Here is a 19,953-nt window from a genome sequence, read left to right as displayed (position 1 = left end):
GTTTAATTTTTCACGTTCAATTGTCAATGTTGATGTTGTCATTCGCAAACACACACACACACAAACACTGTGACCGTAATAGCATACATGCAGGGTAATAAATATATTGGTTCGAATCGAATCGTATTCGGCAAAAGTGGTAGCTATTTAGATTTTTTTTTTGTGTTATAAAAACGACGTTTTATGACGACGATCCTGATTTTTTTTTTATTTCCCTGATGATGAGTAGTGGGGGTGAGCGAAAAAAAAACTTTCAATTTCAACAAAAATTTTGACAATTACCATTGACCTATAATCGTCTAAAATGTTGGTCATCCAATAGGGACAAACAAAAAATGACAAGCTGAATCAATTATACAGCAATGTCATCAATAAACAGCGCATACAGTTCCGATCATATAACCGATTGTATAACGACGAAAAAAAGGTCGACGAAAAAAAAAATGACCCAATAGATTTTTTTTAGGGTCACAATTTTCTTTTTTTTTCATTTAATTTCTTCAAGATAACCAACCAACTAACTACCCACACCCAATAATAACTCATTCATTCAGGTAAATGGAAAAAAATCCAAGAAATACGCACAAAAATTTCATTCAAAAAATTTTAAATTGAAAAAAAAACGAAAGCACCCTATTATCCATCACACCTACTACAACTACTATTACTGCTACTATAGTACATACGTTTGGCTCTTTAACTAACCTAAACAATCGACATTGATATACAGCATTGATTCAATCTATAGATGAAAATCTATAGAAGAAAAAAAGGGTCAGTAGATAAAGTGAAAGTAGGCCACAAAGTAATAAAATAAAAGTAAGGTGTATAATATGAACATTCGAAATTATAACAGTTTACTTGTAGCCGATGTGTTTCTTTTCTTTCATTCATCAATTCATGATCCAGAAAGTGAATTGAAACGGATGTCAATGGGATCGTCGTCATCGTCGTCGGTGGGATTGAAGTTTTGACTTTCAATTTTCAATCGTCTCATTTGAATCCAATCCCTTTATATTGCGGGCGGAGAAATCATTGATTTTTTTTTCATAAATTTTTGTCCGAATTTCCTGATTACCGCTTTTCTTTAGGATGATGATGATGATGATGATTGTAGCTTCAACACCGCCGCCGCCGTCGCCACCGCCAACTATAATCGCCGTTAACACTATTGGTGGTGATTAGGGTTTCACTAACCTAATTTTCATTGAAAAAAAGTGAAAATAACCAAAACAAAACGATGATGATCATATCAATGAACAAAAAAAAAGAAAAAAAAAATAGAAATTGGACCATGGGGTTCCGATGATGACGACGACAACAACGATCGTAACCGATCCAAACGTCTAGTCATATAGTCTCTCTTATCACATATATTGGTCAATTGAAAACTGTAATTTTTTTTTCTACAAATATTCTCTCTACCCTTTCTTTTTATTTTTGGACCGATTTTTTGGACACACTAAGACTTTGTCTTTAATCGATTTGTTTCTTGAAATAATGGAAAACTTTTACTTTTTCTTCAAATAATAATAATTATCACAAATCACAAAATGATCATCATCGTCATCATCATCACAGTATGTGATTATCATCATGGTGGCAGTGGTAATTAGCCACCATCAAATGACCAATGAGAAATGGATTACTAAAAATGGACACTGACAGTTATTCTTCTTCTTTGAAAAAAAAAACAAAATTTTTGAAATTCAATCAATGAATATGAAATTAGTAACGAAAGAAAAAAAAACGAAAATAAAAACAGAGAAATGTTTGACCTTCGAAATATAAAAATCGATTAACACAAACACACAAAAAAAAATATTCTGTAACAAAACATGTAACGAATGATTTTGCCTGTCTTGTCACGTCACCATATATATATATAATTGAAATTCAAACCAAAAGTTAAAAAAAAAACAACAACCAGCTAACTGTGGACAAATCAAAAAGTTAAAAATGGCTAATGACGTATCGATATAGTGTGGACGAATAATAATAACCACCACCACCACCAATAATAATAATAATAATGTGATAATGGACAACCGATAATGAAACGTTATTTCACTCACTTTCACTCATTCAGTCAGTCACTTCTTCCTGTCCAGTGTGTTGTTGTTGTTGTTGTTTTTTTTATTGAATTTTTCTAATGTTTTTTTTCTCCTTGATTCCATACCGTTTTTCTCATTTTCATTTTTTGTTTTTTTTCCAATGAATGTAACAAATTTTGTAAGAGGTTTCAAAGTATTGATGATGATTAGCTTGTCTATTCATTTTTTTTTTCATCACTGTTATCATCGTTCCAACACACACACAAACAGACACTCTAATGCTTGAAGGAAAAGGAAATTTTTTTTGTCTTGTTTTGTCTTGCACACACCAAAAAAAAAGAAGATTATTTGTCTGCTATTTATTTTTCATTTTGTTTTTGTTTCTGGATCGATAATGGGTACTGTTGTTGTTGTTGTTGTTGTGGCTGTTTTTCACCATTGGTCTATATTTGTCTAAATGGCCAAAAAAATGATGATGATAATTTAACCTTGTCTTTCTCTCTCTTTCTCTCTCTCTCTCTTTCTCTATGTTGGCTATTAACAAATCCGTTATACACACACACACTGATGATAAGAATTTTGAAACTTTTTTTTTCTTACTTCATTGAAAATGAAAGTATTTTTTTTCATGGTTGTGGTGGTGGTGTTTTTTTTGAGGGGGTGGGGGTAGGGGTGAAAGAAGGTAATCGTTTACCACCATGAAAAAAAACGACCCAACAACATTAGTGATTTATATAACACAAAATGAGTGAGAGAGTGAGACACTAATGTCATGGAATGTGTTCACTGAACAAACGTGCGCACAGAAAAAAAAGGGCTAAAATAGTCGGATTTTTTTTTTACTCTACTAAAAATAGATATGACCATATCGAAACATGTATTCAAAAAAAAAAATGGTCATTTTACATTATTTGCAAAAGAATGGACGATGACGACGACGACGATTGTGGTGGTGGTCAGCGTGTGTCAATCATCATCATCATTATATACAAATGTAAAGCCAATTGAGATTTAGATTTGAAAATCAGATTAACCGAATCGACAACAAGTAACAAAAAGAATAAAAAAACAAAACAAAACACGTGGCCCACATATTATTGGATGTATTAACCATGTAATGGGGTTCTTTTTTTTCTTGATATATTCTGGAATTGATTTAAAATCTACACATATATTTTTATGACTAAAAAAGATGAATATTTCATGATTTTAAAAGAAAAAAAAATGAGCAACAACAACAACAACAACAACAACTACAAAAAACAATGAATCATACCACATCGTATGATGGAAATTAAAACAACGGATTTTTCGTTTTTTTCTGTTTTTTTTTTTGGATGTCATCATCATCATCATCACAATGAATAATGCAAAATTGCAAGGATTACAATACAATCAAGCAATCAGGATTGATCATCCATATCATTAAACGTGTGCGTACACATCATTCCATTATATATACATTATAAATCTCATATTATTCATAAATATGATATATGATGATGATCCTCATCATCATCACATTGAAAAATTTATTATACAGACACAATAAAAAAAAACGACGACAAAACGTTGTATTGATATATTGAAAAACATCATCATCATCATTTTAGTCATTAAAATATGCACTGAAAAAGATAGAGAGAGAAAAAATTCATTCATCCTTCAGACACTTGTTTTCTTTTTCTCTCGTTTCTTAGGCAACCCTTTTCTTTGCAACATATGTGCAATTTACCTGTAATGTTTAAATTCCAGACTGATTGTTAGACGTATATATTATATTAATGCTATAGCAATAATCATCCAACAACAACAACAACTACCTAAGTGATGCAAAAGTGCATTTTAATTTCATTTTCATAAGGGGGGGTCCATTGTTATCAATGAAAAAAAAAATCAACACTTGCACACACACACAGACACAGATTATACACCTGACACATCGTATATATGCAATATATAAATCCAATTTGAATGCAATTGGAAGAACAACAAATGGACATTGCAAACAACAACAACAGAAACAGTAGTCAATTGATGATCAATCGAATTGATTCCATTTATAAATCGATTTATAAAATGGACAATGATGATCAGATTTGAATTTGATTTTATTCCAAATTTTTGTTTTCTCCTTCTTTTTGTTGAATTAATGATGATGGTTGAACAACTTTCTCCATCACCGCCGCCACCACCACCACCGCCATCACCAATGATGATGATGTTTGATAGCTGAGAATCCATCCAATCCATCAATAACAATAAATGACCTTGAAAATGGTCGTTATACGACGAACTTGATTTTTTTTTTTAATGTCGTCGGACGTCTGATGATCTTGATGGTTGGCTGGTTATATACCTGCATCCATAGATGGAATAATAATAATAATAATAATAAATTGGCCACCACCATTTATTTTTTTATTCATTTGAAACCAGTTTATATTCAAACAAACAATCAGCTAACAATCTGCTTTTTTTTTCTTTCTTCAACAACGATTCCAGAGGTTCATGCATATAAATAACACAGCAGCTAAACATCATCCCCTCCACATACACACACACACACATTGCATTCATTTTGTTTACCCCGAAACTCCCGGTTATCATGTAAATTTCAAAAAAAAAATGGCTGACATGTTTGTACTTTGACTCATCATCTTCATCATCATCAAACCGGAGAGAATTTTGAGGACCATTGGTTTCGCAAACTGGTTTCCATTTATTTATATATTATGAAATCATTTCATTTCCATTGAAATCCAGCTATATTTGACATTATTTTTTCTAGTGAATTTTTCAAAATTTTGGCTCATAGATCATCATCATCATTACAATGAAAAAAACGAATCATCATTATTATTCATATGGTAACCATTCAAGCCGGGCTTTATAATTGGTTGGTTGGTTGATTTTCATTTCATTTCATTTCGTTTTTTTTGTTTCGAAATTTTCTTTTTCTTTTATTCGTAAAGAAAAGAATTAACCGTGAAAAAAGGTAAAAGTAAAAAGTTGAAGAACAGGTTGACCAGGTTAATGGAAATGAACAGGAATTTTTTCTTTCTTTCGTTTGTTTGTTTGTTCATTTTTTTTCGTATGGATTTGATTTTTCGTTATCATCATCATCAACAACAACGATACAAGCGTTATTTGACAACAACAACAACAACAACAACAACAACAGCGACAACAACAACAAAATAGCACTACAATCAAAGAATTAGAATTTAGGATTATGGCCATTACTGCTACCACCAGCTGGTTTTTTTTTCAAATCAAAAAAAAAACGAAAACTAAATACCGACTTTATCATGGAATAATAATTACAACGGATGGATTACGAATATAAACCATTACCATTACAATGAAACAGAAAATGGAATGAAAAAAAAATTTCAAAACAAAACAACAACAACAACAAAAAACAAAAGAATCTTGTGGAATTTGAATGTTTGAAAATGAGAAACAGAGAAAAAAAGAAGAAGAATAAAAAAAATCCAAACACCTGTTATGAATATGTTGTGATTTTACTATTGCAAAAAAAACAGAATAGTAATCACACACTAACACAGAGAGAGCGAAAGATAGTGTAAAATACAGGTAAATCTAGATCACATCAAGTTTTTTTTTTATTTTATTTTTGCCATTCATCATTCATGTATTGAAACAAAAACACCAAAAATAACAACATTATGATCCATTTACCTTTACCACTTGTTGACCATGACAGCATCCTGTGTGTGTATGTGTGTGTGTGTGTCTTCATATATATATAACAATCAACAACAACCAGATCAAGATCAAGATCATCACCATCATCATCATTAAAGATGGCAATAATCATTATACTATGAATTAGTTTGATGATTTCCATTATTCAACAATGACGATAATGATTACCATTGAGATATGGTCATATCACTATGTCTGTCACTTTCATGTTGGTGTTTGTGTAGATTACACACCAATTATCATTTGAAAATGAATGTGAATGAATAGAGAATTTTTTTTTCTACTACTCGATATATAAAAAAGAATGAAATCATCATTTTGGATGAAGATGGCTAGTCATGCGATGAAGATTTCAATTGTCAAATCTTCTTGTCCATTTTTTTTCTCTTTCTTCTAAAAAAAACAAGTGTGTGTGTGTGTGACAAAATAAGAACACAGCAGCATCTACACATACAATTTGAGCAGCAGGTAGATGGATGGATGATTGAAATGCTGCAATCTAGGGTACTTTTTTTTCTTTTCTTATTTCAATTTTCAAATGTTTCGCCTGAATTGTTACGGAATGAGCATTTTTTTTTTGTTTGTTTCGTATCGGATTCATGAACCAAATATCATTATCATCAAGATATTCGACCGAATTCTTGATAAATAAAAATCAAATCAAAAGAGGCGAATTTGTAACAGATTGCAAACGACAATTCTACAATATATTCAATGATGTGACATGAAACCTAGCGACAAAAATAAAAAAAAAACCTAGAAATCTAGTTTACCAAAGGTAGAAAAAAAACAAATGAAAAATTTTATTATTCATGTAGGCGTTGTGTGTGTGTGTGTTCATTGGCAAAAAAAAAACATCGTACATCGAACCTTCTCGCTGAAATGAATAAAAAAGAAGAAGAAAAAGAAAAAGGTCTTGACCCTACGGTCCAAATCATTCATAGCCAGTGGTAAACAAAACAAAAAAAAAATTCCTTTCTTCAGATGTATATGGAGAAAAACAGGTATATAATTTTCATTACGTAATTTATGATCGTGTGTGTGTGTGTTTTCGGGAAAAAAATTTTTTTTTTTTTTTTTTGATGAAAAAAAATCGAAATGCACGAATATAACAGCTTCTTATACAACATAATACAGCATCGATCGATTTGATGGATGCTTAGACTTTTGGACTTTGAATTACCATCATTATTATCATCATCATCATCGATAAACAGCTAAAATGAAAAACGAAAAACGTTCGTTCTTGAACCCAACAATCAAAGATCGACCAGCCAGGGTATAATGTAAAGAATGAAGAAAAAAAAAACTTGAACCACACACACACTTGTTGTTCAATGCAAAGGAGAAAAAAAAATTCGCACGCGTTAAAGTTGGAAAAAGAGAGAGAGAGAAGAAAGAAAAAAAATTGTCGGTGGCTGGACAGCCCCCATTGAAAGATTCAAAGCATCCATCATCACGATGATGATTCAGGCAATACAACCTATCAAAATATATCAACCTGCGACGATGAAGAAAACACGTTTTTCTTTTCCATTTTCTTTGGTGGGCGCTCATTTCGTCGTTCACATAAAACGAATTGTTCTTCTCATTCTTTTTTTTTTTTTTTTTGAAGATTTGCCACCCTCCCGTGATTGAAAACATTTATAGAATTCTATCATTCTATATATACAAGAAACGAAAATATTACAGCTACAGTTCACGGTTATACTTTTTTTTCTTATTTTTTTTTTTTTTTAGGGATGTGAACTTGTTTTTCTACTTTGAACCAGAAAAAAAACATCCCTACCCATGGTGATGATGATAACGATGGAATACACCATCAACCTGTAATGTATAATGATTAGATAAGAATCACAAATACGAATGTTGCTAGGCAAAATGTTTGAACAAAAATAATTCTCTTGAAAAAAAAATCAAACGATGAGCTAGATAGCTAACAAGCTCCGTAATATAACTATATACTATACTACAGGTAGAAACCAAACCAAACCAAATTAAAGAAAAAATAACAGGTTGAAAACTTTCACTAGATGATGATGATGATGAAACAATCAATATCATTCGATTTATTTAAAAAAAAATATGAAAAATACACCTGTACAGTGTACACATACAAACATACCATATATATACATTCGAATCATTTTGTCATCATCATCATCATCATCATCATTGACAATTATGTAATTTTCAATCATTCATATGTCTATCATGCACTTGAACAATGTACAGATTGTTCATATACCTGGGTAGTAGTTTCCATATCAAATAATGAAATGAAAAAAAAATGTGAATTTCACAAGGTTACACGAACAATGAACCTATGTGTGGATGTTTAGCATTATTATTATTATGATAAACCAAAGCTTGAATAGAATTGAAATGATAATGATAGAATCGGATTGGGAGAGAGAGAAAGAGAGAGACACACACATACAGACGCAGCCATCAAGAGGTGAAATTTCATTGCCATTGTATTATTAGTTGGATTTTTCATTTTTTTCTTTCTCTCTCTACCTGCCATCATCATCATCATATTATTATTATAGTCGATGGGTATCCATCATCATCATCATCATCATCATTATATAATCGAGAACAATGCAAGATGTCCATAAAATTTCAACTATAGAGAGAATAAGATGAGATGAATGGATCCGATAGGTTCAAACATTCAATTTTTTTTTTTTTTTTTTGATTGATCAATTTTAAGATTCAATTGAAAGAAAAAACCAATAATAATGATGATCAATTTGATTTGATTTGATTTTTGGCAATGCGCCCGGTTTTTTTTTTGCTATCGTCGAGGGTTCAAGGCTCATCATCGTGGTCAATAAAAAAAAAAAAAATATTCTCAGGATTAGCTCATTGTCCATCATTGTGCATAATCTTGTCATTTTTTGTTTCTGTTGTTGAAAGAGGCACCAAAAATCAAACATTCTTGATCAAAAACAAATGTTTCAATCATCTTGATATATATTTGGCTGTGTATGGATGGATGGATGGAATCCAATCAAATCAAACAATATGTTCCAAACACACACACACACAACATTGGCATTTGATTACGTGATCAAATCATTAGCCTGATGATGATGATGACGATGGTGGTACAAAGACATGATGATGATAACGAAAGTTCAAAACCAGAAGTCTTTGCTTATTTATTTGAACAAACAAACAAACAAACAAAAACCTGAAAATAATACAAACATTTTGGCCAGTGAACATTTTGGAAACAAAAAATTAATTAACCAAACTATTTCTTGTTGTTGTTGTTGTTTTTTTTTGTCTTCAAAATAAAAACGACACACGACACACACACTGAGAATCTAAAATTTCTTTTTTCTTCTTTCTTTCTTTCTTTCTTTGGTGCCTCATTGTTTGTTGTTTTCGTTGATAATTACTCTTCTGTTCCAATGGAATTCTATTCGACTTTTTTTTTGTCAGCTACACATCTGCCACAAATTGCAAGAAATTATCCAATACAAATCTCAGCTCCTGTAATTCATTCATTCATTCAGTGATTGAGTGAAATGAAATGAAATGAAAAACAGAAAAAAAAAATTCAAGAGGATCGATTATGTAATAAATCTTAAAAAAATACAAGAATAACATTGGAAATCTGGTATCATTTGATTAATTGATTCATTCATTATCTATACCAGCATTATCTATAAGGAATGGAAAAAAAACATCTGCATCATCGATTCAATTATGAAAAGAAAATTTTTTTTTTTTTTTTTTTAGTTCATACCGGACAACAACAAAAAGAAGTAGTACCGGTCGCACAAACTGTACTGCTTTTGAAAGCCTTTATTACAAATGAAGAAGAAAAAAAAACCCGGCGCAACAAGGTGAAAGCGCATGAAAAAAAAACCCGAACAACATGACTGACATCATTGGTTATGACCCGGTTATCCGCACACACACAACACACACACACATTAACAACATAGACAAGGGTTGCAGTTCACTGGGCCAGTATGATGTGATATGATGGTCAGTTACACACCGATATCGATACCGGCAAAATGCTGGACTAGGTCAGGTAAAAAAAATAAACTAGACCGCTAGGTACCGGTTTTTTTATCGTTGTTGTTGTTGTTGAATTTAACTGGCCTGATTTTTTTTTTAAAAATTTTTCTCTATCCCACCTAGTTCATTCATCGTATAATGGGACCCTAAAGATAAGGAAAAAAAAATTTTTTTTTTCTCCAGACCTAGTGAAAGAAAGAAAGTTTCCTTTTGGGTGAAATAATAATCTTTGACGGACAAACAGACACACACACACAAACAACCAGTCGGTCATTTGGTCAGTATGGTGCATGTGGGTCAATTTCAATCACCATTTTTTTTTTATCAGAAATCAAATCAAAGAAAATCGAAAGGGACCAGATGGTCATATAACGTTATGTTTAGATTTCTTCAACTCGCTTTTTTTATGCGTGTGTGTGTGTGTGTTTGGGTTACATAAAAGAAATAAGCAAAAGAAACAGGAACGAAATTCGTTTTTTTCTAACAAACAAAGGTGGACTCCTTTTTTTTGTTCACCTTTATGAATACATACACGAATCAATCGAATATGTTCCGGTCAACATATTAAGTGGTCAAAATATTTTAACGAAAAAAAATAAATAAATAAACAAAAAAATCGAAAGAAATCGTAAAAATCGGAAATTACCTTTAAATGAATGATGATGGTCATTTGAATTTGAATTTTTGTTTCTCAATCCTTTCTCTTGTATCAATCATAGCAATTTTTCCTTGACAATCAATCGATCGAAATTGAATATTCAAATGACAATATTCATCATAGTATTGTTCAATTGGATTGTGAATGAACTTTCATGAACATTTTTTTTCCTTCGTGCATCGATGATGATAATAGCGTAGATCATTGCCCATCATCATCATCATCGAAAAAAACTTGATGGTCTTCGTTGTTGAATAGAATGATGATGTCCACACACACACGCACACACGAAAATCATGGTTGGTTGGTTAGTTGGTTGATTTTTGCCTTCAGGGAGCGTTTATTTTGATTATTCCCTGCAACAAGAAAAAAAAACATTGATGAGATGATTAGAAAGAAAAGAAAAAAAGCAAAGAAAAAAAAATTGATGAAGACAAAGTCCGCAATCAAGGTCAAGATGATGATGATATAACCAACAACAACCACAATGTAAAGAGCATCTCTCTCTCTCTCTTCATCGAAAGCAATTACCTGAATCGAAATAGAAAAACGAATGAAAAGCAAACCATCGAACCGAACCAAAAAGGTAAATTTAAAGCAAAACAGAAGATGCAGAGCAAAGTGAAAGTGAAAGGTATAATAATGGTGAATAGAAGATTTTTTTTTCACTTGAATTTTATATATGAAAATAATGATTTGATTTGTTTGGCTGCTTCAAGATATAAAATAACGACGACGAAATTCTTTGCCGGATGAATATTACAAAAAAAAAATTCGAACAAAAATGATAGATAACCATCCATAGATGTAATGATTATCGTTGGAATTTTCAGATTTTATTTTTTTTTTCGGCCAACGCAAGATCACCACCACCAATACCACAGGTTGTTGTCGAGCAGGTTTTTTTTTCTTCTTCTTCTCCATCTTTTTTCATTGATTTGGATGTTTTGCCTCATCTCTTATTAAATTGATGAATAGATGCTAACAAACGGGGCCGAAATTTTCGTTTTCATCTGAAATCAGAAAAGAAAAAGAAAAAAAAATTTCATTTTCATCTGATATTGAATAATGAACAAAAATTTGGTTATTATTACTAACTAACTAACTAAACAAAAAAAAAATTATGACATCCACAAATATATATATCTAATATATAATGAGGTTTAGTGACCTACACACACACACACACACACACAGAGAGAGAAAATGTTGTTATTTATCAATGTCGAATCTTTGTTGATTAGTTATGGGTTTGTTGTTGTTTTTTTGATTTCTGACTATAGATTGTTTGGTTATTTTTTTTATGGAATCAACTCGATAATATTACTACCACAATTATGCTCAACTACTACTCTAAGCACTGAAACAAAAATTTAGTCAAATAAACAAATAGTCATCATCATCATCATTCATATTTGTGCATGTGCATATGTGTTTTTTTATTCATCAGAATCCAGTTAACCTTTAACCTGTTATATATGTTGTTTTGTTTAATATTGAAATTCCTAAAAAAAAACACACATCAAATGGTGGTGGTGCTGCTGGTGGTGGTGGTGGAGAAATAGAAAAAAAATCGCACCGGAAGCTCTTATGTTATCTCATTTCAGTTCAAATAAATAATACAGAACAAAACTACACTGGTTTTTTTTTATCATTTCTCATTCTTGTTTTACGGTATTATAATCTGTGTTAGTTATAAGTTCAATTCAACAAGTGGATGCGGTTCGTGTATAATAATATACATGATGACATGAATGAACAGAATGAGCATCATCATCATCATCATCATCATCATCGTCTATAACGTTGGTGTAGTACAGATATATCATATCGACCGACAGACCGCGATCCAATATACCTGCAAAAAACTTTCTCTAAAAAAAAATCGTAATAAAAAAAAATCAATGGTAAAAGAAACCAGTAAAACTACTTACCTACCTACCTACCTACCTATCTAGCTACCCAGTAAAAAAAAAAAAAAAAATTATTCACCAACCAGCCACAACAGTTTTATTTTTCTGTTCACTCAACAAATCACGCACGTTATAATACATCATCATCATTCATAGCTGGCGTAGCAAGTGTTTTTCTGTTTTTTTTTGTTGTTTGCTTCAATCTACAACCCAACCGCGACCACCACCTCCTCTTCTACATACATATGTTGATGATGATGATGATGAAACCTGCATGCGAATGAAGAGAATCATATATATATACAGTGAAATGAAGAAGAAAGCAAAGCAAAAAAAAAAAAACTTTCACTGTTAGCGCGCGCAACACGTTTTTTGTTGTTGTTGTTGTTGTTGTCGTTGTATGTCTGCATTATTACCAGCAGCCAATGTGTTTGTTGTATTGGTATTTAGTTTGTTACTGGTTGGTTGGTCGGTATGTGTGTGTGTATGTTGTGTGTGTGTCCAAGCAAACGATTCAGTCAGTCGATGACTACCGACTAGCCAGGTTTTTTTTTTGTTGTTTCTTCATTTTCAAATTTCACAATTTATATTTTTGCACAATTCACGTACACACACACACAAAATATTGATTGCCATTTGTTCGACAGCTATCATCGAGATTAGGTAATCAACAACAACAACAACAACCACAAATTGAAGATTGATTTTTTCGTTTGTTTCACTTCAAGAATCAATAGTTTGGAATTTCATTTTTTTTTTGTATGACAACAACAAGTGTGTCCGTTCGTTTGTTTTTTTTTCTGTTGTCCGTTATAATTCGAATGAGACATTATAATTCTGTAACAAAAAAAAATAAATAAAAATGCCGAAAGCATTCCTTATTCGTAAACATCTTCAACAACAATTTCAAAATCATCATCCGGTATTAAATCATAATAATAATAATAATAATAATAATCATGTGATACAACCAAAATCTGGTTGGTCACCTGTTACACCACCACCAAGTCCAGATGATAATGAACCGGAAAATTTGTCGATAAAATCAAATATTTTACCTGCACATCAGCAACACCTGCAACAGCAGCAATACCAGCAGCAGCAGCAGCAACAACAACAACAACCTAGATATGATCATATTGGTGCATTAGATTTAAAAAATAAAAATTTTCATCATAAATCTACTATTGATAATAATAATGATAATATGATGGATGAAGAAGCTGTTGATCTTACCTGTAGTAGTTTATCATCTGGATCATCATCACCACCATTCAATTCACATCATCCACGCAAACGTAATCGTAATATATCAACATCAGAAAATTCATCATCTTGTTCATATTCTTCATCAACATCAACATCAATTCATTGTTATGGTGGTCTATCATCACCATTAAGTTATCATTCAAGTGAAAGTGATTTCGATATCAAAGGTAAGTTGTTATATCATCAATAAATCAAACGAATTCGATTTTGAAACATTCGAAATTCCGTTATTGCACACAAATAAACAAACAAACACACACACATACATTTATTACCCATACACAAATGACATGTCAATTTTTTTTCGAATTCTCATCATTCATGAATTGATTCATAATGAATAAATTGTATACAAATACAGGTGAATAATAATAATATTTCCATTTTTTTTATCCAAATGAACAACAAAAAAAAAAAAAAAAACAGGATTATCATCATCATCATCAACATCGTCATCATCCACATCATCATTGCTAAATAATGCACTTAATTCATATCTAAATCAACGACCATCACGGCCACCATCATCATCATCCATTAGTATACATTCAATTCCATCCATAATAACGAATAATAATAATAATAATAACGTAAATTTAAATCCACTAAATCATCATCAAGGAGCAATTGATTGTTCTAATCGTTTGAATCTGGTTTCAATTGATGAACATCAACGTTTACAATTGACCAATACATCATCAACAACAACGAATGTCACTACGCTATCATCATCCATAAAGAATGAACATAATGGTAAGATTTTTTTTTTGTTTGTATGTTGGAACAATAATTATTCGAAACATGATTGCGCAAAATGAAAGAGTGAAAAAAAGAGGGTTATCCATTGTCTTTTAGTTCATTTCATTTCAGTGTGCGAGTTGAGCGTCAAACCACATTCATATATTGGGAGCCAATATTTAAGTCAGATATATACAATATAAAGTGATGATCATCACTTTCTCACCAGAACAAAAAAATAAAAAATAAACGTAAGAAAAGCTAGCCAGCCACTAGCCATTATTTAATGATAATTTTTTTTTGTTGCTGCTGCTTTCGTTATTACTTTCAATGGCAAAATATTGGTTGCTTACTTGAAAAAAAATGATAATATAAAAAGCCCTTGGCATTGAAATTGGTCAAAGGCTTTTTATTTCAATAGTAATCACTATATATACTCGTCGCGACGAAAAAAAAATAGAAAGAAAAAAAAACAGGTTTGCAATAAATGCGAATAAATCATACAGGTGGGATGCTTGGAAGCAACAAAAAAAATGATGATGATAGTTATGGTGGTGGTGGTGGTGGTGGGAGCCAGTTTTTTTTTCAATCATCATTGCGAATTGTTCAGATTGTATATATACGTATAATTATAGCGCACACATACACGTATAACTGATGCGAAAAGATTGTGTGTTTGACTATGAATTTTAGCTAGACATTTTTACATAGTACACTTTTTTTTTGAATATATAAGAAAGTGTGAGAAAATGTAAGAAAAAACTGGTCTTGAATATAACAAATTCCGTTTTTTTCTCTTTTTTTTTCCCATTAATTAATGACCATTTCCTTTCTCTCTTTTTTTCTCCTTTATTTTTATAGCTCATCACCATCATCAGCAACAGCAACAACAACAACAACAACGATCATCCGTTATACATCAGACATCAAATGGTGGACATCATCATTGTATATCGCAATCATTATCTTTGAATAATAATAATAATATTGTATCCAATGATGGTCAACAACAATCGAATGGAAATGAACAACAAAGTAATAATAATAATTCATTAGAAGCATTAGCAACAGCCGCTTCAAGTCTTTATCCTGGTACGCCGATTAATGTTGCATTAGCTGCTGCTGCTGCTGCTGCTGCCGCTGCTGCAGCCGCCGCCGCCGCTTCATCAACATCAGAATCAGCCAGTAATAATAATAATAATAATCAAAAATCAAATTCAAAAACGATAACGAAATCAACGATATCTTCACCACCACCACCACCACCATCAATATCACCATTACCATCACCACTAATACAATCGAATATAACAAATACGATACCATCTCCAACACCATCATCAACATCGTCATCACAATCGGATACAAATAATCTTCCACCTGTACATATAACTGCACAAAGACTAGGTAAATTAATCACTATATATCATACATATATAGGCTATGTACTTTTTTTTTGTCCACATTTCATGCATAGAAAAAACATCCTGTTAATTAATTTGTTTTTTTAAAATCATGTTTTAGGCATTCCATTAAATTTAATTTCCACATTAGAATTTGTAAATGGTGGCCATGGTATAAAGAATCCATTTTTATCATCTAATGAACATCAATTTGGATTCGAAAATAGTAATAATAAATCCACATCATCATCATCATCATCGTTTAATCAATCATCCGATGATCCATTAAAATGTTCAATATGTGGTAAACGTTTTACATTGGCACGTCTACTTAATCGCCATCTAAAATGTCATTCAGATATAAAACGTTATCTTTGTACATTCTGTGGTAAAGGATTTAATGATACATTCGATTTGAAACGACATACACGTACTCATACAGGTAAACGTGAGAAAATGTGGCCAAACAAATAAACCAAACTGATATACTAAAAACACATCACCACCTTAGAATATATTTATTTATTTATTTATATATAGACAGACAGACAGTTATTATTATATATGTTTAACGAATAATTTTTAATGACCGTTGCGTTGTCGACAATTATGTTCACAACGGTCATTCAACATCTTCCTGTGTAGTTGTTGTTGTTTTAGTAGTTTGACACGCACACACACACACACGTATTCATGAACTTTGATTTTTTTTATATAACTTAAAACGGATGTTTAGTTAATTAATACTAATGATAATTTATTTCATCTTTTTTTCTCTTTCGCCATGGAATTTTTTTGGACAACAACAGGTGTTAGGCCATATCGTTGTAATCTATGTGACAAATCATTTACACAACGTTGTTCATTAGAATCACATACATTAAAAGTACATGGTATTGCACATGAATATGGTTATAAAGAACGTCGTAATAAGATGTATGTCTGTGAAGAATGTGGTAAGTGGTTTTTTTTTCGTTTTGTTGTAAAAATTCTCGTGATTTATTGTAACTATGACCGATACAATTATTATTTTCATAAATCCACACAACGTTTATGATGTGAAAATATGACCCTATTATTTATTATTCATAACAACAAACAGCAACAGCAAAGAAATATACCTAACCTAGGATTTTTAAACCGACCATTGAAACCTGTCTGGGTGGTGGTGTTGAAGTTGGATGTTTTTGTAACTTCAAACACCACAGACACATTGCTTGCTTAACCGTTTAGGCCATGCCAATCACGTACATTTATTATATTTCAAATGATGCATGCGAATCTTTTGACCCTCTCTTCTGGGTCTGGTCGTCTGAGATTTTTTTTTCTAGTGACGGCGGTTAGATTAGGTTTTTTCTCTCTCTTGTTGTTGTTGTTGTTGTTGTTTGGACCGTTGCTCGTCATCTCACCTCATTCACACGCACATGAAAATCAATAGAAAAAAAAGAAGGAAGAAAATAACAACAACAACAACAACAACAAATGAAAAACAGGTAAAATTTTCTTCTATAAATGTGAGAAAGCTCGCCCTCACATCATACACATCACATTGCTCATTTTTTTTTATTTAAAATTGCAGACAAACAACGGTTTTTCTCATGTAAAAAAAAACTTTCGTTTGTCAGCAAGAAAAAAACAGATTTTTGTTGTTGTTGTCGTCGTTATTGTTTTCCTGTATGAGAATCAACCAATGATATAATGATGAAAAAAAAAGAAATGTTGACACACCTTGAATGATAAGAAATAATGATAACGAGCAAAATAAACGTGCAATACGTATGATTATTATATCATATTGATGATAACCGATTGAGTGAGAGTGACAGAGAAAATAGCCAAAACAAAACAAAAAAATGATGATAATAACCAATGACATGTAGACATTTTTTACATTTATTTTCCCGTTAATCATAAATCTTTATGTTTTCACTATTTATTTTTTTTGTTTTGTTTTGTTTTATTTCGTATAGGTTGTACAACTAGCCAACCAGAAGAACATTATATGCATCTAAAATGTCATCATCCATATAGTCCGGCATTATCAAAATTTTATGATCGTCGTCATTTTAAATTCAATAATAATGAATTTCCATTTAGCGGTAAAGAAGATGGTGGTGGTGGTGGTGGTGGTCATCATCGACATCGACAAACGGCATCACGTTCTTGATTGATTAACTAATTGATTGATGATCACTATTGAAATATTGGTAATAGAGAATTCAAGAAGAAAATCTTAATCAAACAAACAAAACGAAAAAAAAAAATTTCATCATCATCATCATCACACAATCTTTGGATCTCTTTAGAGCCATAAATATAACCAAAATAATAACCATTGGACCTCTTTCTATTGTTTGATCATAAAGCCATCGATTCCATCCACACAATCACCTCGATCATCATCATCATCATTATTCGTTACTTGAATTTTTTTTTCTGTTCTCTTCCAACTAACTAATTAACTAACTGACCAACTCTATCCACGATATAAACTAACATTTTTTTTCTTGGTCTCATAAGCAATTTTAGAGCAATTTTTTTTTGTTGTTGAAAAAACAAATTTCCATGTACAAATTATAATTACACAATCGATGAACAAACACCCGATACAACCGATACACACACACATATAAATGTATATGATAGACAATCATCCGTTACACAATTTTTCATTAATCACACATCATTAGTAGCGAGACGCACACCCACACACACACACATCGCAGAATTCATTATTCAATGCCAAACAAAACAAAAAATGCCGAATTTTTCTTGTTCTTCACAATTGTGATCGATTTCAATTTCAATTTTTTTTCCGCTTTTGATTTTTCTCCAATGATACGATTATACCGTTTTTATTGTTCCATGGCAATTGATTTTTTCTCTTTTCTTTTTTTCTGATTTGATTTGATTTAAAATTCTGTACTGTATTTGTTCACATGAGAATACACACACACACAGACACACTGTCACTTTCATTTTTTTTTTGAGTACAATTTCCGAGTTCATTTCATCATTATTTTCTCGTTCAAATTCTTTCAATTACATTACATATATTAATAATATATATAGATTATTATTATTACAACAAATATTCTGTTCACTAAATTCATTTGATCATTGAAGAATATTCTGATGGGAAAAAAAAGAATCGTGATGATCCAAAATCATCGATCGTGTTACAGAGTGGGGAAAGGAAAACCTTCATGTTGGAAAATCATGTTGGTGTGTGTTTGGATGAAAGAAAACTTTTCGATTACGGTAATAAACGATGGTGATGATGATAAAAACAATGTGATGAAAGAAACCAAAAAAAAAAAGGAAAAAGGAAAATATTAAGATACTTTATAAGGCGTTAATCGAAAAATTATTCACTCATTTTTTTTCACTATTTAAGAACACATATAGAATACAAACATTCATTCATAATTGGACTTGATGAGATTCGGTTTGTTTTTTTTTTCTTTCTCTCTCGTAAAATACTGGCTAGTTGTTCAATTAGCCATACACCCACCCACACAATACATCCGTTTGTACAGAATTTTGTTTGTTATTCTAGGGAAAATTCTCTGAATGTGTGCCATACCAATTAGAGATGCATTGCAAAACACACACACACACACAGAATGGCCCAAACATGAAATATTTATTGCCACGAAAAGAAACCATTCATTCACTAGTTAATTCATTTCATTGGATTCGTAGAATTTTTTTTTCTTGGGATAATAATGGACTGATGATTCGTTTCATTTAGAAATTCATTTGATTCGATTCGAATGACGATTAATCGATTAACAAACATCGATTGTTTTCTATAGAATCGATAATTTGTCATTTTGTATAACAATAAACAACAGCAAAAAAAAACGACTATTAACCTATGTACTACAGAATCGAGCTTAATACTAAAATGGATCTCATTCTTATTGCTGCTCTGGAATTTTTTTTTTTGGAAAAATCCATTTTTCTTTCTCTTCGCATATAATGGCCTGGTATTCATTTCAGTTGATCCAGAACAGATTCTCTCCCTTTCTCTCTTCTCTAGAGAATCATTTCAACACGATAAAAACAGCAGAAAACAATTACATTATCATTACATTGTTACACAAACATGCCGAGAATCTCACATTTTACCGATATCATCA

At 31.3% G+C, this 19,953-nt stretch overlaps 1 protein-coding gene and 1 long non-coding RNA gene across 2 annotated transcripts; one reads left to right on the top strand and one right to left on the bottom strand.

Annotated features, from left to right (window-relative positions):
• Positions 1 to 875: 875 nt before the first annotated feature.
• LOC142597746 (uncharacterized) lies at positions 876 to 13,522 on the bottom strand. The gene is made up of 3 exons (XR_012832377.1): positions 11,017 to 13,522; positions 10,474 to 10,841; positions 876 to 1,197 (listed from the first exon to the last, which is right to left on the bottom strand). It is a non-coding gene; the product is annotated as an uncharacterized LOC142597746 (long non-coding RNA).
• LOC124495664 (uncharacterized) lies at positions 12,908 to 18,900 on the top strand. Its single transcript, XM_075733357.1, has 6 exons — positions 12,908 to 13,834; positions 14,094 to 14,420; positions 15,267 to 15,812; positions 15,930 to 16,250; positions 16,618 to 16,764; positions 17,779 to 18,900. The coding sequence occupies exons 1-6, from the start codon at positions 13,261 to 13,263 to the stop codon at positions 17,973 to 17,975; spliced, it is 2,112 nt and encodes a 703-aa protein (XP_075589472.1). The 5' UTR covers positions 12,908 to 13,260; the 3' UTR covers positions 17,976 to 18,900.
• The last annotated feature ends 1,053 nt before the right edge of the window (positions 18,901 to 19,953 follow it).

The sequence above is a fragment of the Dermatophagoides farinae genome, chromosome 8 (assembly GCF_024713945.1).
Source record: "Dermatophagoides farinae isolate YC_2012a chromosome 8, ASM2471394v1, whole genome shotgun sequence".
Lineage (NCBI taxonomy): Eukaryota > Metazoa > Arthropoda > Arachnida > Sarcoptiformes > Pyroglyphidae > Dermatophagoides > Dermatophagoides farinae.
This window is presented reverse-complemented; position numbering and strand designations above follow the sequence as displayed.

Coding starts and splice junctions, on each gene's coding strand:
- LOC124495664 (XM_075733357.1), top strand. CDS start 13,261: ATGCCGAAAGCATTCCTTATTCGTAAACATCTTCAACAACAATTTCAA. Junction 13,835..14,093: donor AAGTGATTTCGATATCAAAG/GTAAGTTGTTAT, acceptor AAAAAAAAACAG/GATTATCATCATCATCATCA. Junction 15,813..15,929: donor TATAACTGCACAAAGACTAG/GTAAATTAATCA, acceptor ATCATGTTTTAG/GCATTCCATTAAATTTAATT.